The sequence below is a fragment of the Rhinolophus sinicus genome, linkage group LG11 (assembly GCF_036562045.2).
Source record: "Rhinolophus sinicus isolate RSC01 linkage group LG11, ASM3656204v1, whole genome shotgun sequence".
Lineage (NCBI taxonomy): Eukaryota > Metazoa > Chordata > Mammalia > Chiroptera > Rhinolophidae > Rhinolophus > Rhinolophus sinicus.
Genome location: NC_133760.1, coordinates 57054283 through 57078721, shown reverse-complemented (window position 1 = coordinate 57078721; position 24439 = coordinate 57054283). Strand labels below are relative to the sequence as shown.

Genomic DNA, 24439 nt, shown 5'->3' with positions numbered 1-24439 from the left:
GAAAAAAGCCCAGAAATTATGCAGGACCTCAGGAAAAAAACTAAAGAGAATTTGCTATAAACTAAGAGAAAGATGAGAAAAGAAATTACATATGAACTGTAAAGTGGAGAAAGTTCTATGGCTCCATAAAAAGTATTTACATGGCGTATTCCTATCCACGTAATTCTAAATTCACATACGAAGCCAGGCCTGATGAAAAATAGTTTATTCACTATGCAGATTCTGGAATCCCTTTTTTATGGTCTCAATTTTTCATTACTATACTCTAAGCCTTGAGGGATCCCATAACCTTTAAGGATGCAATTTAATCCCGTCTTCTACACTAGGATTCCGTGATGAATAAGCAGTATCTGTAAATCAGTCACGGAATTTCTCAGAATAAAGAAGCAGCAAGATTCCTTCTCATCACTATTCATTTTCCCTACAGAAGTATTTAGCAAGACTGATTAAAAACATTAGAGAATCAATGCGAGCAGCAGGCAGGCAGGCAGGGGAGGGGTGAGCCTGGGTTGGTTCTGCAGTTCTGGCTGTGAGGCCCACATCTGATGTGCAGAGACAGAAGGAGATGGACACCGCCCTGTGTACGGACATAGGCTTTACAAGGCTAGACTTAAGTCTCTAGGACAATAACACCACTGGGACAGTAAACACACCATTTACAGAAGCCGGGGTGCCTTTCTCTGTGGATCCAAAGCCCTGTGCATTCATTTCTAACATCACCCAGTGTATTGTCCATTTTTTAAACTTTATCTTTTCCCTGATGCCTTAACATCCCCACCCACAGGCTGTGAGCTACAGCCCAGGACACCAAGTACACCAGGCTGAGAAGGCTGGTCCCTGCCACACGTTCCCCTTCTTGCCCTCCCCTGACTGGTGCCCAGGGACATTCACACACACCAGTGAAATCCTCTCACGCTTTTGCTATCCTGACCCCCCAGGAAGGCACTTGACCACGGTCCTTGCTCGCTCCCAGGCTCCCCACTTGCTTGCCTGAGCCTGCTCCTCGGGCATTCCTCCCATGGAGACCCAGCATGGCACGACTCGTCGCCCTCTCTCGGACCTGTGAGTGTAACCGCCCTTTAATTTCATCTGCTTCCCTGTGGTGTCACTCCCCATCTCCAAGTGTCGGCCTCAGACCCGTCATCAAAACCAAACGAACAAACAAGACTGCCCAGTTTAAGTAACACAATTATTCCTTACCACATCCTGTCATACTTTGTTACAGCAGTTGTTACACTTGTGCACCTCTCTGAGAAGAGGCCTATGAATCACAGATGCCAGCTGCAGTGTTCACCACATAGCAGACAAGTATTTACTGAGCTTCCCCCACGCATATAAAAACTCAGGGAAAACTGAATAAAGAAGCAGGGAAGCACAAAGCTAATTAGGCTCAGTTAACATCATCCGATTCCTACAAAATAGTACTTCCCTGCTTAGCAAGGGTTCCGGTAGCTAGTGGCTTTTGAAAAGAGTAACTTATTTCACATTTGTTACTTCGGGTAATATTTATTGTTCATTAACCACATGTTACGTTCTAGTCTAAACACTTAGGATATATCAGTAAACAAGACAAAAACTGCAGGCTCCATGGAGTTGACATTCAAATGGAGGATAATACATAATTGATAATGTATATATATATGTTAGAAGTGAAAAGGTGGTAAGTGCTAACAGAGAATAATAGACTAGCAAAAGCATAACTATGGGGGGACTGGGAGGGGGGCTGCAACTTTAAATAATAGGCTACACTGAAAAATACTAGGGTAGCAGCAAAGACGGGAAAACTATGAGTGAATGCGCCAGTAGGTGAAAACTTGGGGCAGGACATTTCAGAGAACAGACTACACTGAGGCCCTGAAGCAGTGACATGGCCCCAGGCACTTTCAAAGAGCACCAGGAGGCTAGCTGCTAGAATTCAATGAGGAACGGGAGTAGAATGGAAGTGCTAGATGTGTATAGAGAGTTGTTAAGCCACTGTAAGTCCTTGACTTTTATTAGTCCCTGACATGTGTGTGTGGACATCCAGCGGAGACCTCAGAGTTAACCTAGCCTCTCCCTCAATCCCGTTCTCACACTCTCTTCTCCCCTACCAGTTGCTCCAGCCAAAATCTCCATCATTTTTGACTCCTGTCTTTCCCGCACACCCTTATTTATTCTCTCAGGAAATTCTAGTGATTCTATCTTCAATCTGTGTCTACAATTTCTCCACTTCTCACTACCTCTGACCTCATTGTAACCATGGCTCGAGCCACCAAAATCTGTCAGGGGTTGTGAGCCGCCATTATATCTCACTTGAAATACTACAATAGTTTCTAACAGCTCTTTCTGTTGCTGCACTAATTTGCCCACAATCATTCTCAATACAGTATCAAAAAATAATCCTGTTAAAACGTAAATCAAATTATGACATTCTTCTGCTCAAAATCCTCCAGTTGTTTTCCAATGTTTTTTATTAGGACCTACGAAGCTCTGAATTAGTTAATATCCAGGTAACTCTCTGACCTCCCCTTCTATTTCTCTTTTCTTTCCCCTTTCTTCTCCAACTATGCTTTTCCCCTCTTTTCTATTTCTTGAATACAGCAGAGCCCTTGAATACGTGGCTGCATTCACTGGCTGTTCTTTCTGCCTGTAATGCATTATTCCCACACACACGTGTTCACATGGGTTAGCTGATTTTCTTCATTAGCTGTCTACCTAAAACTTTCCCCATACTAGGTGTCAACAGTTTATATCCCCATTTCCTGATTTAAATTTTCTCCTTAGCAATTGTCATTATCTGACACCATGCTAAGTATTGTATTAAACTTGTCCAATTATTTGTCACCCTAATTAGACTGAAAGCAAAACGATGGCAGAGATTTTCTATTTCTAGTGTTTAGAATGCAGCATGGAATAATAGGTGTCCAATAAACATTTTCTGAATAAATGACAGAATGAAACAGGGATTGAAGGACAGTCAAAGAGCATGGCCAGTTAATCAGAGGCTGGTGGAATTGAAGACTTGTTGGTGTCTGGTTACAAGAGAGGGAGTCAAATGTATTCAAGAGATTATGGAGGGTTTGCAAATCTTGCTATAGACAAGGTCTAGGTGTGTCATAGAATTTAGTAGCTCACGTACAGAGGTAAACAAGATAACCAGGGTTGGGGGTGAGGGGTCAAGTTTGAGGAAACAACAGTTCAGTGTATTGGAAGGTTCATTCAAGTGTATATGGAATTTACCATGAATTAAGATAGTAGTGTTGAAAAAAGTATTGGTGACCTAGATGTTAACTTCATCAAGACATGAGGGAAAATGACCAGGACTAAAATGACCATATCAATGAGTGATAAGAGTGATACAATCTGATGACAAGATGCAGAGCTCGAGCTTATAGGGGAGAACAGTGGAATAGAGCAGCATTATCCAGTGGAAATATAATGGGAAACAGGCAATTTATAATTTTTCAGTAGCTACATTGAAAAAAGTAAAAAGGTAAGATATATTTTATTTATGCAATATATCTAAAATGTAATTTGTGTCGAAATACAGAGGTATCGGGACAACTGAATAAGCACATGCAGAAGAATGAAAGTGGACCCCTATGCTACACCACTCACAAAAATGAATTTGAATGAAAGACTTCAACACAAGACCTGAAACTATAAAACTGGTAGAAGAAAACACAGGGAATAAAGCTACTTGATATCAGTTTTGGAAAAAATTTTTCTGGTAATGACACCAAAAGCCCAAGCAATACAAGCAAAAGTAAATAAGAGGGACACATCGAACTAGAAAGCTTCTATAAAGCTAAAGAAACAATCACATAATGAAAAAGCAACCTATGGAATTAAAGAAAATATTGCAAGCCATTTATCTGATGCATGATTAATATCTAAAATATAGAAGGAACTCATACAATTTAATAGCCAACCCCTCCCCCAAATAATCCGATTAAAAAACAGGCAGACGACCTGAATATACATTTTTCTAAAGACGACATACCAAAAAGACCAATAAAGACCAAAAGGTATGTAAGATTCTCAATACCACTAATCTTCAGGGAAATGAAAATCAAAACCACAATGAGATACTACCTCAGACCTGTTATAATAGCAATTATCAAAAAGACAATAGATGACACATTTTCCAAGACTGTGGAGAACAGGGAACTCGGGTGCATTACTGGTGGGAACGTAAATTGGTACAGTCAGTATGGAAAACAATATGGAGATTTCTCAAAAAATTAAAAATAGAACTATCATATGATCCACCAATTTCACCTCTGGATATATATATATACAAAATAAGTGAAATCAGGATCTCAAAGAGCTATCTGCACCCCCATGTTCATTACAGCATTATCACAATAACCAAGATATGGAATCAACTTAACTGTCCATCACAGGATGACTGAATAAAGATGTCATATATAGTACTATGTTTCCCTGAAAATAAGACCGGGTCTTATATTAATTTTTGTTCCAAAAGACGCATTAGGGCTTATATTCAAGGGATGTCATCCTGAAAAATCATGCTAGGGCCTATTTTCCGGTTAGGTCTTATTTTCGGGGAAACACGGTCTACATAAAATGGAATATTTATTCACCCATGAGAAAGAAGGAAATCCTGCCATTTGCAAAAACATGGATGGACCTTTATGGACAATACGCTCAGTGAGATAAGTCAGAGGACGAAAGACAAACACCGTATGATCTCACTTATGTGTGGAATCTAACAAAACCAAGCTCACAGAAAGAGACTACATTGGTAGTTGTCAGCAGTTGAGGGGTGGGAGAAGTGAGGAGATTTTGGTCAAAGGGTACAAACTTCCAGTTATAACATGAATATGTGAGGTGACGAAGATATTAAACTATTACGGTAATCGTTTCTTAGCACATGCATTTATCAAATCATCACATTACATATCTCAAACTTACACAATGTTATATGTCAATTACATCTCAATACAGCTGGAAAAAATATTCAGTTATTTTCCATTCTTTTTTTCACACTTGATCTCCCAAATCTTCAATGTTTTTTTCAATAACTGCACATGTCACTTTAGGCTAGCTGCATTTCAAGTACTCAGGTGGCTAAATGCCTCGAGTTTTGGACAGCACGGGTCTAGAAACAACAAAGAGCAGTGAAGATGCCTACCCCTCTCGTACAGCCCATTCTAGAAGAAACAGTGGGAGGAAAAAACCAACACAACAGCATTGCTATGGCTGCAGAGAATTACTCTGGGGAAAAGTCCTTGGGAAAAAGTCCAGTTTCTGTTGGAGTCAGGTGTAAAGACATCGTGAATCATAGTAAGGATGAGTTTGGGAAGGAATTTTGGTGAGGCTGGACCATGAATTCCAGACGGTGCTATAAGGTAGGGCCTACAGAGTCTAGGGAGAGCCTAGTTTTGAATAGGCCCACCATTCTCCAAGGGATGGCTGCTTGTGTTGGGGGCTAGGCTAACGTGTCTTCTGCTGGTCGTGATGCATCAAGGATTGAAGGATTGTAATTCTAAAAAGGGCTGTAACAATCCTATTAGCCCTATGGCTAAAAAATTGTAAATAATGCATTTGTACACACATACACACAAGTACCCAGCACATACCTATTATCTCATATTCTACAATATATAATATCTAAAACATTAATTTCTAAATGATTTCTACCCATTTCCTACTGTCAAGTCAGGGTATTCTTGTTAGCAAAGAGGACTGGTGCGGAAGGGGCTGCTTCTGGCTTTTCACATGCAATCATGTGTAGCAAAAAGACCACTCCAGGATGGTACCCGCCTTTAACAGCTATGTAACCTCATACGTTACACGACCTCCTTGTGCCTTTGACCATCTTGAAAGGCAGGGCTCATCTATGAAGATAGGGGACAGACCAAATTTACTAAAATATTTTGCAAGTTTCCTTTCACTTCTCACACTCCATGTAAGGTTCTCTGGTTTCCACCAGAACAGATTCCATAATAAGCATTTCTATTTTGTTTAGAAAATTAAAAATTTAGCTTCATATTATTTGCCTTAATAGAATCATGACAAGACTGGCTGAGGGATATATAACACCAAAAGGAGAAGCAATTTCATTTTTCTATTGTAACAGTAAAAACCGTTTAATAAACAAATGTCACGTTTTTGTCTATTTGTCCTTAAAAAGATTTAGATACAGAATGTATGAAGTCTACAGCAGGGACAGTGGCTGTCAGCATATTTTAATTACATTTACTTTCTATAAATTGAATTCTGGAGATATGTAAACGGAAAATTTCTTTGTGGCTCTCCCTGATAGATAGCACGACCACATAATTTAACATACAAACTGAGATACTTTTGAAAGTAAAAGGGGGGCATTGTAAATACTTGTACCCAAAATACAGTCATAAACTGGGACTAACCCATGTAAACCAAGACATGTTTGCCCTGCAGTTTGATAATTACAACTAACATAAGCATAGCCAACTTAACAAAATTCAACACGAGTCTCAAAAAAATGTAGACACTATTCTTAACAAGCTTCCCTTAACTTTCTAAGATCTGTACTGTACTCCAGTTAAGCTTGACTAGAATGAGGAAATTCTTTGGTCCAATTGTTTGGCACTCTAATTGAAAGATGGGAGACCCAATGCAGGCGACAAAGGGAAAAGACAAATAAACTGACAAAACCCCGCAGTATCAAAATGTTTTAATAAGCCTATAAAATAATTCCAGTGATTGAGGAGAAGTACGAGACACCAGAGAAATGAAAGATCTCAGATTTTATGGGATCAGAATGTACTGCACTGACAAACACAGAATGCAGCCTCTGCTGATCCGGGCAGCGTGTGGAAACAATACCACTGGGATCGCAGTTAAATTGCAACCAGGCCCAATGAGTCGTGGTTTAATGTAAGCCTGTTTGGGTGAGAAATAAACAATACCTCTTGCACTGGCAAGATCACAAGCCTTCTGCTCACAGATGAGAAGTCTACGGAAACTCAGGATTTTTCTCAAATAATTCTTACCCCATCCTCCCTGCTGCATCTATAATTCAGTCAGCATCGTTCTCACTTGGATAACCCCACTGGTCACCTGCCTGGCTTTCTATAACCAAGTAACCTTCCACTTGATTATGAGAACAAAGTTTCTACATCTCAAATCTGACCATGACAGTGTTGAGCTTCAAATGAAGTACTGGCTTCCCCGGGATCTGCAAGGGCAAGTTCAACATGGACCCCATTTACATTCTAGACATGCGGTAATTCTCGAAACACACCACAAGATGTCAAGCCCCATTGCCTGGGCCGACCCCCTCTCTGCCCTCCCTTGTAAAGGGCGGGATTACTGTAAGTTTTTCCAAAGGATGCCGACCTCCGTCCTCTAAAGAAAATGAACTCCTCTGAACACACAGCATTTTCATTCAACTTTGTCAAACTGTAAACATGCTGTTGTTAAGAAATGTCCTGAACTTGTTTACATACAACTTCCTTTTGGACATGTTATTTTAGAGAAAAGTATTTTTTTAAAAAAAAAAGGCAGAGGAAGGGACATATTTATGCCTGAGAGGTGAGCAATGTATACAAGCTTGTTTGCATCCCATGGAAGCAACGATAGGATTTGTGCTGAGACTCCTGACCACTAGAAACCATGATTCTCTGGCAAACACTTGAGCATAAAAGCCCAGGCAGCCATCCCCTTACTGACTGAGCCCTGGGCACTTGTGTCCCTGGGCCTTTCGGACAGCTCAGCTGGGGGGACCCCAGCCTCCGTGTGCAGACTGAAGAAAGTCTAGCTGACCGGTCCTTGCCACACTGGCCTTAAGTCGGCAGTGGAGGAGGCCAGGAGAGATGCACAGAAGCCATCTCCACAAGGTCCCCTCCCTCCTAGTTCCCCGTCTGTTAGCTTGTTAAAGGAAACATGTGAACACAGCACTGGACTCGCAGTATCGCCTGCCCTATGACATCTCAAGCCTAAGAGGTTTACCTTTAACCTTGAATACTCAGAATGAAACACCCCCCTTATTCTGGTCAGCCCGTTCTACCTTCCACATTCAGCTGAGTCACCACCATGGGGCTTCTCACCATCCTTCCTGTCAGATTTTGATCACAGCACTGCGGACGCCACATCAGCTTAAGTGCTTCACGGGGGGGCATCCACTCCACCACTGGCCGCAGATTCTTAGAGTCATCAACTGGGTCATTCAGTTTGCATTTTTCAACCTACCTACTGTACGTCTCGTGTATACAGGTAACAGATGAACGGTTACAGTTTTCATGCTTTAACTCTTTGGCAAACAAGAAGACCAAGCAGTAGCAAGTATACACTTAAACTCTATTTCCCAAGGTCTCTAATTCTTCCTCAAATTATTGATGAGTACACTGACTATGGAGTTAATTCTTCAAAGAATTGTGTAACTGGTTTTACTATTATTACTGCCATCAGTATTTCCATCCTCCAATTCAGCTTGCACACAACCATTACGTTAGTTTTCTAAATTATCTTATGAACTTCTGTACAAAATACATTAATGGATTACCATTACCTGCAGATCAAAATTCAAATTCTTTATTAAGAGATGAAGATTCTGAGTAAGTTGACCCCAAGTAACCACAGCTGACTGCTGTGACCACTTCTCCTCCTTAGAACTCTTCCTGGGAACACTGAGTTTTTCTTTGTTTACCCTCAGACTGCCATTACGGATCCGTGAAAACCCTTTAATTTAAGGTACCCCTGGTCATGACGGAGCACAGGACAATGAGTTCAATCTCAGAATAATAATGCGTTTTTGATTTACCCTGGAAAAGACTTTGCATTTTTCAGTTCAACATTTCAAGCCTGATTGTAACAATAGTGCTGTCTCTCCTCACAGATGTGTTCTGGGTACTAATAGTCCTTCATTACCTGGATTATAGGTGCCCAGGTCTTATCAATGAGATCCCTGAGGGTGGGACGTTTTTTCCATATAAACAAAACAACAGTGTGATATATATGTAAATATGGAAATGTGTTGTTTTTATCCTTCCCATGTAAATACACCAAGGGATGGCAAGAGCAAATTTGCATGTATTTACATTTTTACATTTCTCTCTATCAGGAAGTGTATACCAAGGAGAATGAGAAGAATAAATAAAACACGCTCTGGAAGGAGAACTGACTCTGGGTGGTGAACACTCAATGTGATATACAGATGATGTATTACAGAATTGAACACTTGAAACCTATATAATTTTACTAACCACTGTCACCCCAATAAATTTTAATTAAAAAAATAAAAACACACTCATGGGTTTCTTCCTTTCTCACTTTCTCTTTCTTTCTTTCTTTTTTTGTACGTGATTTTATTCTATTATCTCTGCTGAAAATTAAATGCTTTGAAGAGTCAGAAATATATTTTTAAGTAAAATTACATAGAATCACAGTCTGTATAAATAAATAACATGGATATTATAAAATCTCCTGTAGGTGATTGTGGTCTCCAAATCTTTCACACTGTCAGGATATGAAGATATTTCTACAGAAAAGGAATTCAAAGATATTCCTTTTGAATTATGGGGTCACGATAAATGGAAAGAGGTATAATTTGTGGTTAAGAATGCTCAAAATACCTAGACTAGCATCTTCAAAACAGTTGGTACTTAGTTTAAAATGAAAAAGCAAAGTATGAGTTACATCATATTCAGGAACAATTAGCTATTTGGAAGTAGAGCTAGAAAGAATATTACAATTTGTATTATATAAATGTCCATAGAGGCTGATTGCTTGGTAGATACCCTGTCTGTTTACCTGAAAATAAGACCTAGCTGGACCATCAGCTCTAATGCGTCTTTTGGAACAAAAAAATAAGATCCAGTATTTATTATATTATATTATATTATATTATATTATATTATATTATATTATATTATATTATATTATATTATTATCATATAAGACCCACTCTTATATTAAAATAAGCAAATAAGAACGGGTCTTATATTAATTTTTGCTTCAAAAGACACATTAGAGCAGATTGTCCGGCTAGGTCTTCTTTTCGGGGAAACACAGTAAATGAAAAAATTCAAATCTGCATTCTGGACAACACGACTCAAAAAGCATCAGGTATTTTTCACTCTCACTAAAAATTCCCTGACATACACGATTGCCTACCAAAGTAAAATATTTAGAATGTTTTGAGCACTAAACGACATTCTCCCCACTCTGGAAAATGGGTTATGAGGGACCAGGACATGGAATCTGTATCCTCTTTCTTTAGTCATTCTCCACACTGAGCAAGTGGACAAGAGGCAATTTTCCAAACCTTTGTGCAAACTGATTGGCTTCGGTAAGAAATGCTCTGTCCTCAGAAGATTAGTATTTCTGCATATGTGATCATTTTTTAACAGAAATTGTCCTATCTTGCATCATCATGATTCGTTTTCACCCAACAATATTTCTGGCTCTGCTTCAGCCATAAAATAAGTCTTCACTGCATATTCTTATCTAAAGTGATAAATGGAACTCTTGGGCTCCATGTCTGGATGGAGTAGATTCAGCTCTTTGCAGTACTTCGGGAGCATTATTTTCCCAAAGTTCAGTGGGAGAAAACTCCCTTCATTTTTTATTGACCAGTTTATAATAGGGCTATCAGAGTAGCTGTATTAGATTTTGCAATCTGGAGCAATATAAATAGTTTATGTTAATTACCCCCTTTCCACCTTCTGGGAGAATAGAGAACATTCTGATTGCAAATTTTGCACTCGGTCATCAACACTCTGGTTTCTAGATATGCGTTTGGATCATTTTATAATGTTAAATGAGAATGTTAAAACTGTTACTGCAGTGACATTAATTACTAAAAGCCTATCTCTCATGTGGTAACTTTGCTTCAGCTAATACATGGATATAAAATAGCTCATCACCTTATCATCCCCAGGTGCACCTTAAATTTATAAGCAATGCTACTTGCTATTTTGCTAAGTGTATTCCATATTCATGAGTATCGTAGTAAACTGAGTGCAATGTGGGATAAAATACTTGCTCAATAATAATTTTCTCTTTCTGAAATAATTCCCTTTATGTACATGGATGCTTTAAAAAAAATCAGAATCTTTAGGGTCAATTTTATAGGCATCTAAAATCTCTAATAGAAATGGATGAGGAAATAAAATTAAAATATAATCATTCTATGTCAATTTAGATATTCCCATTTCCTAATGTGTTTCAAAATATCTCAATCCCGCTGTCCAATATTGGGAATTATATATATATACATTCACATATATGTTGAGAGGGGAAGATACATAGTAGATCCAGGAAAGAAGCTGGTATCTGATTTCTACTCTATGCACCCGGATTTCAGTGTGTCATCTGGTGTTATGGACTAGCACATTGCCCGTGGAATACTAAGTAGAAGTGCTACTGGGAAAACAGACAGTCATGGATGCAGAAAGACATTTTCCCCTTCTGGGCATTAAGACAGGAGGAGGATGGAAAGTGAATACTACAGAAGTCCATCTTCTCTGATCTTCTCAACAAGTTCAACACTGAACTTGTTGAAATATCTAACACACAAATGTATTTCTATGAATATATTTCTCTTCTGATTCCTTAATTAACTGCCAGTGAAAATATATTGATCTTCTAGGTACATCCCCCATGATAAACAGTAACATCATTTCAGTACTTGAGTCATGACGTAAACTATAAGCAAATCATTTCTTAAAACATACAGATTCTATTATCATTGGGAGCAATCATAATTATGGATGTAGGTAGTACCACACGTAATACGTCTTGCTAAGGGATACACCAAATGAAGAGAAATTTTATAACCTAGTAAGGATTTTCAGGATGTTGCCTTATATGTGTACTGTTCTTACAGAAGTCCTCAAGATACAGTTTCCTCCTCTACCTGCAATTTCTGCAATTTCACAGGGCAGTACTGTAAGGTCATCCTACTTCTGCAGAGAAGCACCATACCAACCTTATCTGTAATTCTCTGCATTAACAAGGCATTTTAGCCGGCAAGTGAGTCATCCAACCGAGATTCCTAGCAAGCAGATAAACGTAACCCTTGTCCCAGAGCATATAAAAAGCGTGCTTCTCCTCTACCAGGCAAGGATTAGTCTCCCACAGCTTCTGAGGCAGTGAGCTTTTTATATCCGTAGCAACATTTCCTGAGTCACTTCAAAGCACTGGGTGTATTTATTTTCTCTTGTTGCCAAGCACTATAAAAAAGATTGCTGGTCTCTAAGAATAAGGAAAAACAGAGATGTGAATTCCCCTTTTGAAGGTGTCTCCAAAATGTTCTAGGAAACAGCCTGCCAGTTCACTCCATGCCCAGAAATCTTTTTCTTCTCTCTGCTTCCTCATCTAATACTTAACTTGCCCAGCATTTGTTCCAGAACCTGAACATATAAGCAGTTACTTTAGCACTTGACAAAGAGAACAATAATGATATTGGTTCTATACAACAAAGCAAGAGGTGATTTGTGCAGAGAAGAGCTGTATATAAACAATCTATTAAAAAATGTTGACTCTATTCTGAAGAGGTGCGCTATAGAATTTTTTATTGTCTGAAGTATTCTAGGGTTACCTGTACATCTGTCTCCATAAGACTGGAGGCTATTTGGGCCTTGGATTTCGGCAGAAAATCACAGCACAGGGACCTAACAGAGGAGGTGCTATCTAAAAGTGTTACACTGACTGGAGAAGATCCCAGAAGCTTCCATACCATCTGTAAGGGGAGGAAGTCTGCCTTTGGAGCTCTAAAGTAAACTTTTGACTTTTTTTGGAGTGATATCCTTCAGTGAACCTATGGCACATAATGTGTTTCAGGATCTGAGAAGCTGGAGCACATCTTTCCTTTTCTCTTTCTATCCAGGAAAGCTGCAAAGCAATGGTGAGCTGGACTGCACAACACGTCCCTGTTGGATTCCATCACTAAAACTACGGACACTATTCTCACTGGTTCTCCAGGAAGAGAGGAAGCTGAAGACCTCTCCCAGGAAACACTTCAACATGTAAGGAGTACTCCATTCAATTCAAGTTTCTAATATTAAGAGAATTCTTGTAAAATTAAAATGTCAAAAGAAACAAAGCTATAGTGAGTCCATGAACCTGGGCTATAAACAGTAACTAACTAGTTTATGAGATTTCTATAAATATTGTCTAATTCTAAGATCACATTACTTCAAGAAATTTATTATAAGATCAAAAGATCATAATATGTTCTATAAAATATATTTTAGATATTCTTATATATTTTATACAATGCATTATATAAATACATTGTACAAAATATGTTACAGATCAGAACAGCGAAGGGGTCTAACACCATACAATGATTAATACCACTTCTACTACTGTTACGTTTATTAAAAACTCTGTATGTGGCAGGCACTGAAGCAAATGTCATTAACTATGTAATAACTTGCTGGTATACGAGGTCTGACAATTAAGATCGTGAACTCATCGTAGAAAAAGTGCTACACACCTCATTGCTGAATATCACTACAGTCACCTTTGAAGTACTCCCCTTGGGAAGCTATGCACTGATGCCAGTGCCTAGTCCACCCTTCAAAGCAAATTTGGAACTCTTTTCCAGGAATGGCCATCAGCGTTGTCATGTTACCCTTGATGTCCTGAATGTCATCAAAATACCTTCCTTTCAATGTTTCCTTTATCTTTGGTAAAGAAAGAAGTCACTGGGGGCCAGATCAGGTGAGTAGGGAGGGTGTTCCAATACAGTTATTTGTTTACTGGCTAAAAACTCCCTCACAGACAGTGTCCTGTGAGCTGGTGCATTGTCGTGATGCAAGAGCCATGAATTGTTGGTGAAAAGTTCAGGTCATCTAATTTTTTCCTGCAGCCTTTTCAGCACTTCCAAATAGCAAACTTGGTTAACTGTTTGTGCAGTTGGTACAAATTCATAATGAATAATCCCTCTGCTATCAAAAAAGGTTACCAACGTTGTTGCAACAAGTTCACAAACTTGTCAGACCTCATGAGTGAGTGTGAGTGTGTGTGTGTGTGTGTGTGTGCGTGTCAATATTTGCTTAGGTCCTTAGAAGAAGAATAAGATAATTAACTATAATGTGTAATAAACCTATAGCCTTTATGTAGTATTTAATTTGTAGTCATTGATATTTGTGTGTATGTGTATAAATATAATTCAGGCATTTGCTCTGATTCATAGTACGTATTCAACATCCTGAATCATTTGATTAAAAAATTGTTTAAAAAATGACGTGGTATAAGGAGGCCAAAAAGTATTGAAGTTTTAACAAATGAAACAAGTATGAGTTATAATTTATAAAACATACAGTTGTAAATTAATGGCAACTTTTTTGTCCAAATTTTGTCTAAAATAAAGTCTGTGTTTAAAATATCAGAACTGGAGTCCCTGATTCTATTGTCACATGATACTAGGAAATATCCTAAAGATCCATATTGTTATTTTTAGGACATGATAATCTAGATTTATTTCTGCTCATCTTAAACAATGTACGTCCTACATTTTTAGAAACTTAGAGAAATAACTTTTCATGTTTTCCAGTAAATGCCAGGGTTGAGTTCTCAAGGGTATCACAGCACCAGAAAATAGACTTGTTCTTTGAAGAGTCAGTCATATGAGACGACATCCCGATAGTATCACTTAGGACTCAGTTACAGATAAACAATAATGTGGAACCACGAAAGCAAAGCATTACAAAGCCAATGCTTCAAAGAACCCTTCTGCAGCACAAAAGTGAGGGTGAGCAAGTTTAAAATAAATAAATGAATAAGGTAATTCAGGGAAATCCTTTTCTCTTTTTAAATTAATCTCGAATGCTAGAGAGTAAACTCGTCTAGGATAAAGACAGATCCTAATTCAAATCCTATAAAGTTCTAATATGTTATACTTAACATATTAAATACAAAAACAGCATAATGCAGGGGGTAAGAGAGAATATGGCATATTTTAGGAACAATGAGAAAGAGTTGTAGGAAACGAGGCTGGAGAATGCACTGGGCCCAAAGCACGCCAGGGCTGCGGCAGCCATGGAAGGGCACCGGCCAGGGCCCCCAGAAAGAACTTGCTCCTGGGCTTGGAGGAGGACAGCTGGCTGTCATTACAGCTGCAAGCCCTTCAGGATGCAGCCGAGCACACCGCCCAGGCCACACTCTCCCCTGGCAGGCTCTGGTTATGACTAAGCACAATGGGCGTCTGGCCCTTTCTGTCCAATGCAGCAGTCCTCTAACAGGTCCTCTGGCTTCCGGCCTCCCCACTGGATTGGCCAAGACTTTGTCAGATTTGTTTCGCAGATCATATACACCTGATTACCCTCTTCCCCAGCTTAAGGCTCTCTCTGGATTTTGGTCTTGTTGAGTTCGGGATATGTTTATTTGTTTTGAGATTCAATGACTGAACACCACATTACAGGTACTATAAATTGGACACAACAAATGAGACTCATATAATTGCATTCCCAGTTTTCAATAACTTCAGTAGAAGCTCTGGGGAAATTGAAACACTGTTGTGAAGATTTACAATTTTTTCCCTAAGAAACTCAAAAAATCAGCAATATCTGGATAAAGCAGATAACTCTCAAAGGGCTGTGTTCTGTTTTCATTAAACAAATATTTAATTATAGCAATTTATTGCTGGGGATAGCGCAATACATTTGGTATAGTTCAAGCTACAACAGAGATGAGAAGTGTTCACTCAATTAGTTTTGCCGCATTTGCACAATGAGCTACTTGCCAATTATGATAGCTAACAAGGCTTTTCTTCAAAGGGAGGAAGGGATCTACTACCTCAACTTAGTACGCACATGCTAGAATAAATCTTTCATGAGCTTCGCTGAGGGAGAGAGTTTTGTTGGGGCTGCCTCTCCAGCACCAGTCCTGTCACATGTGTATAAGCCATGTAATCTGTCTGAACCACGTGGGGCTCCCACTTCCTCGCCACGTCCAAGACTGAAGACAAAGCCCACACAGCACAGCCAAGACCATCAAAGAAACAGACATGAGATCTGACTCACCTGTTCTGTAGACTACCCTATCTCACGTGATTCTGGAGGCCAGGATGCAGTGCATCTCCTGTTACATGTCCTATCAAAAGTGTTCTTATGTGCAAGTGTGTTTTCTTAGTTTAAAACTACACATCTGATCACACATCTCAGCTTACCCTCTTGTACATGCTAGCAAAATAATGGGCAACTGTCATTCAATGCCTCAGGTTTAAATTTTGTTGCTTTTCACTAAACACAGACTTAAAAAATTCTGCATACCATTTCAACAAGTACCAAAAAAAATATTATAAAATACAAAGTTATGTATTAGCTAACTAATGGGATTAAGTACTCGCATGCTAGGTGAAAAATCATTACTGAATACCTTAAAGAGTCCACAAATGAAAAGCAGCATACTCTTCTCTGACTAAAAAAAAGAGAAAGGTGATAGTGTCTTGTTTGCAATGATGACCCATGGGCCAAATCTAGGCCAGTTTTTTGGTTGTTGTTTATTTTGCCCACCCATTATTTTAACACACATATAAAAAGCAAACATATACCTCCCCATGGCAACCGTCGACTACAGATGAAAAGCAGCTTCTCGTTTTATCCTGAAAATGAGCTGCCCATTTTGATTACATTGCACAAGACCCACTTCATGTGTGTTGTGGCCTCACCAGTGTAAGGTGTTTGAGTCTGTAACCTCTGATTTAATGTTCATGTTTTGGCAGCTAAGTACAGATTTACTCAATACCCCGAAAACAACCTGACAAGGGAACCAGCACAAAAGTAAATAGTGATCTCTTATTTTAAAAAGTAAATGAAGTTTTAGAGGAGTAAAAACTTTAAACAGGATCTTTGCCTCCTTGGGAATAAGACTCTAACGAGTCAGTAGGCGCACAGCATACCTGCAGGTCTTTTTCTTTTATCTTCTTTTGGAGCACTTCAAGGCACTTGGTAAAGTCAGTATGCTCTTGATCAGGAGTTGAAATAAACTCACAGCCCTGTGTGTTCACAGAAGAGAACAGGAAGGAATAAGTAATGATGTCAGCCTTATGAACAAGATCAACCACTAACTATCAGGCGAAGGTAAGGTGTCAATAGAGATACCCTATTATGCCTGCATTATACTCCGAGGGTCAGAATCACTGTCATCATCTTTTTTTATTTCACATAACAGGACATCTCAGGCATGGTGTCACAATATCACAGTATCACAATAATAGTCCAATTGTGACAATCATTTTACCCAAGAAAAGTACAGAGTCGACTATCTTCATGGTCTTTAAAACTCACGGCTGGGATGACATTCAAGATGAACAGACGAGCTCGGGTACAAGTATTACAAAATATATGCACAGTGAAATCACCCGAAATTAAAACTATTTCCAAAAAACTTTGAAATTCTTTAAGCAGACCATCTAAGTTTATTTACATGAATGGAAAAACTAATACTAATATTAGACTAATGAAACAACTACATATTAAGTAAAATCAAGTTAGGTGTCCTATACAATTCCTTTACAGCACCTTTTTTCCTCATGTAAAAAGAAGCATGAGGAGCTATGCCTGTGTCTCTTGGATGATCTTTTGGACATAATGAAGTGAATTTATTGGTTCTTTACCTCTTCTACAATAGACACCTTTTCTAGTGAGAAATACTGAGATATATTTATAAATAGAAAGCCACAGAAGGGCCAGCTTGTTGGCACTAGTGAACTCAGAAGAGTAACGAAACCATATGTTCAAAACGACATTATTTCCTCAATGTCATACAGAGGCAAAGGTATGTAAAACCAGAGTGTGAGGGGATATCAGACTTCCTAATTCAGGAATAAAACAATTTGTGGTCTCTGACAAACAGCTGAGTAAGGGAAAGTTAAATATAATCTACTATATAAAGTTGCCATTCAAAGAGTTTTCAAGGATACAAAACACCCATAGTGCCTCTTAAATTATTCCAAGAACCATTCTCAGTAGATTTAAAGGTTCTTCTTTAACTTCAAGGTCTGTTTAAATGTGTCAAACTCAAACTGCGCTTTTCTCATTTATGACTGCCCTATAATGTAGTGACTGATGAAAAAATTAATTTCACATCATTCAGAAGTATATTATGCCCTAAAAGATGTATATGTCATCTTTACAAGACCATCAACATGTACTTCCCTGACCCTAAAAGAACAATGAAATTTACTATAATTACCAAGCAAGGGCATAAAGAAATGGACGTGTCTCAGGCTAACACTCCTAAAATAGAAGCTACAAGACTATGCCAGAGCACACGGAAATATGGTCAGGACTGAGGATATTAGCTTGTCACCAAAGCTAGAATAATTAAACTCAAGTTCCCTAAAGGCAGGAATTGTGTTTCATTCATTACTGTTTCCTGTGCCTAGAACCAGTCTGCTACATAGCAAGTGTTCAATAAATGTTTAAATAATATTCTTGAGGAATAAAAATGTATGCTGGTAAAGGGATAGGAGAGTGTGGCATCTTATTGCTAAATACAGTATATAAGACAATGGAAAATTACTTCTTTTAAGCCCTGACAACAGAAATAATCACTCCCATAAAAGGAAACAAAATTAAAAAGGCAAATAGAAACAGCAATAAAATAGATGATGAACAGATGGCTGTCTACCTTAAATGTATCTTCACAGAATCAACACAGACCCACAGGAAAAATTACAGCTAAAGAGAACCCAAGAAATGATCTAGTCCCACTATAATATTTTGTAGATTAAGAAAATAACAACAAGAGATTTAAATTGATTTGCCAACCACTTTACAGCTAGGTAGTAAGTAGCATTAATGTCACATCTAGAAATCCTACTTCTTTACTCCCACGAAGTGAGAACAAATTCCTAGATATTTAATAGAAAAGCATCATACAACATCTCTAGAGTTGGTTCCACAGGAACCATGAAAAACAACAACACTTGAAACATATGAGCAAGGCTTCAATAACATCTTACTCTAACAATTTAAGATGGGCACACAGAAAAGCTTAAGTCAGGGCATCGAGACAGATTGCCAGCACTGAAAAATTCAGACTGTAGCTAAACCAAGAACTTCTAGAAACTCAGTGTGAGGTGTTTATCAGCCATCCACAGCTTCTTGGAATTCTCATGAGTTTAAATTATTTTCATCTCATCACAGATTGAGAATGAACTCACCAGAAGTGGAAACAGCTCTAACAGCCCTGGCAGGACAGCTGTCAACATCTAGAAGGGAGACCTCTACAACAAAATAGTCACCAAAGGGCGACAATCAGGCCTTCAGCCGACGAAAGATGTTTTCCCTGCTTCTGGGTCTCATGGTGATATATTACGATGTAAACGAGGAGAAATATAAAACTGAACTGATATACTACCAAGATCCTGCAGCCAAAGAAAAATGTAGAAATGCTGTAAGGTTTCACGTGATCCTCACCTATTATGTATTAATACCTATTTGTGATGATTATTAATACAGAATAAGACTCCATTTCCTGGACTCAGAACACTGGACAATGTAAAGAATTTTAAAAAACAAAACAAAGCAAAACAAAAAAAATTCACATTCAACAATGCAAGGACCCAAAAGATATAAAAGCTATGAGATTTGGCCAATTAAGAAAGTATATCACTGTCTAGTAAGTTGCTTCTAATATTAGTTTCCTAATAGATATACATATATTTTACCTTTAAATATACAGAAACCTTCCAAAGCATGAACTCCAAATCTCTTTGAAGCAATCTTAAGATACCAGTGTTTAAGTGCAAACTTCTGTTGCAACTACTATCTTGGATTTTTCTCAGTTGCCTGAAATATAATTTTTTTAGGATCCAAATTATTTTATGAGCCAGCGGGGGGCTCCAATCTTGCACTATGCATTTTTCTTATGTAGTTTTTACAGTAGAAATTTAAATAACTCAGTTCTAATAGTAAGTTCCCTTCATGAATACAACAGTTTTTCAAGGTGGATTATTATTTCTTAATATTACATTTCATTAACCTTGCTTTGTACTAGAATTTAAAAGGGAAGACTTGAATCGATGTCACAAATTTCAGTATGTGTCAACATCAAGGGTATTCTATTTGGTGCAAACCTGAAAAGAATCTTTTGAAGACGAGGAACCACAATGCCCACTCCATCCCCTCTAAACCACACCCACATAAAAGGAAAAGCAAGGAGAACTGAGTAAGTTAGAACTAATTTAAAAACTCTCTTCCAGTGTGTTGAATGATACCGTTTCCCCAAAAATAAGACCTCGCCGGACAATCAGCTCTAATGCATCTGTTGGAGCAAAAATTAATATAAGACCCAGGCTATTATATATTATATTATACTATATTATATTATATTAGACCGGGTCTTATATTAATTTTTGCTCCAACAGATGCATTAGAGCTCTTTGTCCAGCTGGGTCTTATTTTTGGGGAAACAGGGTAAGTCTTCCTTATCAAGTCTTTCTCTGATCCCATAAATCAAAGCCAGGAAAAGACACACATAAATTTGAATATAAATCAATTACCAGAGGGCCAAAAAACTACTATTTGGGGGCTTACTGCTTTACTAAATAATGCCATGTACAGAAGAAATAGGAAACTACAAGATCCTAATAATATAGCTGAGTGGAAAAAAAAAAAGAATACAGTATGTGAGAGAGACTGGCAGACAGGTGAGCGGAGGCATACAGAGGGCTTCCTACCATACGTCACACTGTCAAATAAGTGCCTGAAGGTCAGTCCGTCTCCTTTTCAATTGGCAGTGTGGGCATTCTGACTGGAGAGAAGCTCTGTTTTCTAAACTCTGTAGTACACTGCAGTGAGAGACGTCTATTCAGAAAAATTACTGATTGATTTCATTAGCTGCTCCTCAGTAGAAGAAAACATTGCACTGTTGAGATCATATCATGATGGAAGATACGTAATAACAAATTGAAATAATTTGCCATGATTAAGGAAACACCACGAGTTCATATTAAGATGATAGGTGCCGTACGGTCCAGGAAGACAAATTTAAAAGCAAATATTAAAGGTGCAAAGATGTAGAAAGCTACACATAATGTAAATTAATCCTATTGTCAACATGGTAATTCATCAGATTTGAGAAGGCTAAAGACTAGAATGAAGCAAACGGACCTAAAGTAAACAGAAGTAGTACTTCACATGTGAGAGAATATACTCAGGGAACAAATTAACCAAAGACGGGGAACAAATCATACACACACATATGTGGGCAAAAATTCATGTCCAGCAAAGCCTTGCCAACTCCTCTGGGAACACAGATCTTCAGTCAGGAGAAGACTCAATGCCCCAGAGGAGAGGGAAAATGACTTCTAAACATCAGTTGTTAGGATAGTTTCTACATATATCAAGCAGTCAATACAAGTTTGATGGATAGACAAATGATGCATGGATTAAAACCATTTCTCTCCTCATGGGACTAATAATATGTTTCTCTACAATATACACCTGGATAAACCAGACAATGAGTCTCACACAGAAAAGCAGCCCTGATGTTATTTTTTTCAGGCATTATGCTATTGCTGCCATAAGGACATTATGTAACACTTGTTTTAGGGCAGATTAGTAGATTCTTAAATGGTCATAATATTAGTGCTTCATATGCATTTAAGTAAATTAAAACACAACAACACATTAATGTTAACAAAGTTAACACCAGATCAGGAAAAGTGAAAGCAAACGTACACTGAGGCTAACAGATGCAGCACTATATAAAGCATGGCATAAATCATTCAGAATATTTTTGAATGAGTTGCAATTTATTTGTTAAGAGAAAGACAAATGACAAGGAAACAAACTGGTATCGGGGACTTGGTAAAAAATTTAGCAATAAATAGTTTTCAGAACATGCCCCAGAATGGTAATAGTTCAGCTCAATTTCCAATACTGCCGACATCTATAGCTACACAAAACATAAAAATATATGCTCGACTGTATGATACTAATCACAGCAAAATCACAAATCATCGAAAAAGGATAGGTTTATGTTCAGTGTGGTATACTTACACGTTTTAAAAAGAAAAAAGTTTCAAACAATGAGGGTTATGGTAAATGCTTAAGTTAACTCAGTAATGTTATTATATACATTCTTAATAGTTTGCTTTAAGGGTATTAATATATCTTATTAAAATGACCAAATAATTGAACTATGTAAATTTATTAAATCTGCCTCATGACTATTAAATGTTCCTATTGTAGTGGCGTTAAGCTATAAGCTCCACGCAGGTGCCCAGTGCAGCTTTTGTTCATTGCTGCATCCCCAGTACAAGACCCCAACACAGCACCTGGCGAGCGGGAAGCATTCAATAAGGACAAAGTCACTCATAAAGGCTTGAGATACACGATGGCTCCTGCCTGGGGAGCAGCAAAGGCTTCGTGTAAAAGGCCAGCCAGTAATTCTTTCAGGCTTCCCAGGACCCAAGACCTCTCTCCCACCTCCTCATCAAAAGGTATCTACACACAAGACATAAATGAGTGGGGGTGGCTGTGTTCCAACAAAGTTGAAATCTGAATTTCATATCATTTTTATGTGTTATGAAATATTCTTTTGATTCACCCCTCCACCAAACATTAAAACATGTAAAAAGCATCCTTAGCTTGCCACCTGGACCAAAACAGACAGCAGGCCAGATGTGGCCAGTGGCTGTAGTCTACCAACCAATCCCTCATCCCAGCCCACAATTAGTTGTTATGATTCTAACCCCCTAGCACATTCAGCGTGCAAGGAACTGAATGTGAGGAAAACGGTTCAGACCTTTGAAACATCTCTCTGCACCTCCTTTTCCTCACTGGCACTGAATATGCAAACCAAGCTATTGAGGGTCCATGTCATCAATCACGCCCATAGATCCCTGCACGCGGAGCACGGAAGGAGAATCTCTCGGGGCATCAGATGCCGCAGTCAGACCCCTTCCATCAAAGCTCACCACAGTAAGCAAACTGTCATCAGTGTTCCCCGCAGAGCTGTGTGTGGGTGTTTACAAAGCTAGTTTTGAGTTTACTGACAACTGAGAGAAATGATTACAAGGCAATGAGTGTCAATAATCAACCTCATTTCAAAAGACCAATGCAAAAACCACTTGACTGTCGTTCCCGATCACTTAATTTACTGTTTGCCAATAATTTAACTAATATAGGCTAATGAGTTTTTATAATTAACATGCACAAAACCTCTCGGGTTATACTAGTTATACTACACTGTCTCTTCTGATACTCTTTCATGGGAAAGACAACAGATTGTTTGAAAAAAAATTGTAATAATATGTCAAGTGTTATTTCATGCACTATATCCATAGCCTCACTCAACAAGAGGCAAGGAGTTAAGTCTGGTGGAAGCATTCTCAAATTTGCTGTTAGCTTATTCATTTTTAGGTGAAGTCATTTAGTGTCCATCCCTCTACCCAGGACAAGAAAGGACTTGTGTAAATTATCCTACAAAGATTTTTATGAAGTTCTGAGATTTTACTATAACTTTATGGGCTGATTTTATAAGGTAAAGAATTCAGAAGTGTTATTTCCTCCTAGGCACCATGCAAACCAATTTAAAAAATTTATTTGGAGTGACTTACATGTAGCCTCTCACCTAGTCTAATTAAATATGATGTGTATATAGTTAAAAAATATCAGATGCTTTTCAATCAACTAAGATTTTTTTCCTGACAAAATATAATCTAATTCTCTGAAAAATCAGGTAATATTCCAAGTATCTAATCTTAAAATTGGAATGTTGAAATTATGATCTATTGATAATTAACTATCTTCCCCATTAAATGAACAACATTAATAAGAACTAACATCCGAGTTACCCTTTGTGTTATACGGGCTATTCGTCACTTTGTATGAATTATGTTCTTGAATCCTACAATAACTGTATCAATGACCACATTTTCACATATGCAGACTGAAGTTTAGGGAGATTAAATAACTTACTCAAATTAACAGAGCTGGTAAAGACACTGCATGTTATTAGAAGCCCGTACTCTTAACCTAACATATTTTGTATTCCACTCTGCTTAATTAAACTTTGAGTATTTGGGAAGGTTTAAACAGAAAAATGCCTTTATAATTTAGACTGAGCTTTTGGGTAGTTTTCTTTCTCCAGTTTTAGAACCTGACAATCCTTTAGCTCTTTAGCAGACATGACTCAGTGTTGCTTCCACACAAGACGAAGGCTTAGAAAGCCTCAGGGCAATCTGAAACCGGGCAACGAACATTTAGCTATCCCTCTCTCCCTTTTTTCTGCTTTCCCAACTCATTACATTATCGCTGTATTTATCATTGTATTGATGACAAACTTTACTTTTTCTTTTACTATTAAACATACTATTATGATCAATATCTCTGTGCGTGTTTATTTCCAGTTATTTTCTTAGCATTGAATTCTAGAAATGAAATTGCTGGGGAAATGAGAAGAAAAATTATTTTTCTTTTGGGATCCTTGACAGATGTTGCCAGAATGCTTTGTAGGAAGGCTGCAAAAAGCTGTATTCCTACTG

The 24439-nt window shown here is 38.1% G+C and overlaps 1 protein-coding gene across 7 annotated transcripts in view; it reads right to left on the bottom strand.

Annotated features, from left to right (window-relative positions):
• TPK1 (thiamin pyrophosphokinase 1) overlaps positions 1-24439 on the bottom strand; it is a 260377-nt gene that overhangs the window by 124295 nt on the left and 111643 nt on the right. For 4 of the 7 annotated variants that reach the window (XM_074315232.1, XM_074315230.1, XM_074315231.1 and 1 more), the window contains 2 exons: positions 16841-16936; positions 16318-16359 (listed from right to left, as the gene is read on the bottom strand). The exons of 1 other annotated variant lie outside the window; for it this stretch is intronic. In XM_074315232.1, the coding sequence (XP_074171333.1) occupies positions 16318-16359; positions 16841-16936 (138 nt within the window). The remainder of the gene's footprint in view (positions 1-16317; positions 16360-16840; positions 16937-24439) is intronic. 2 more of the 7 variants (XM_074315234.1, XM_074315235.1) reach the window with 1 other exon arrangement.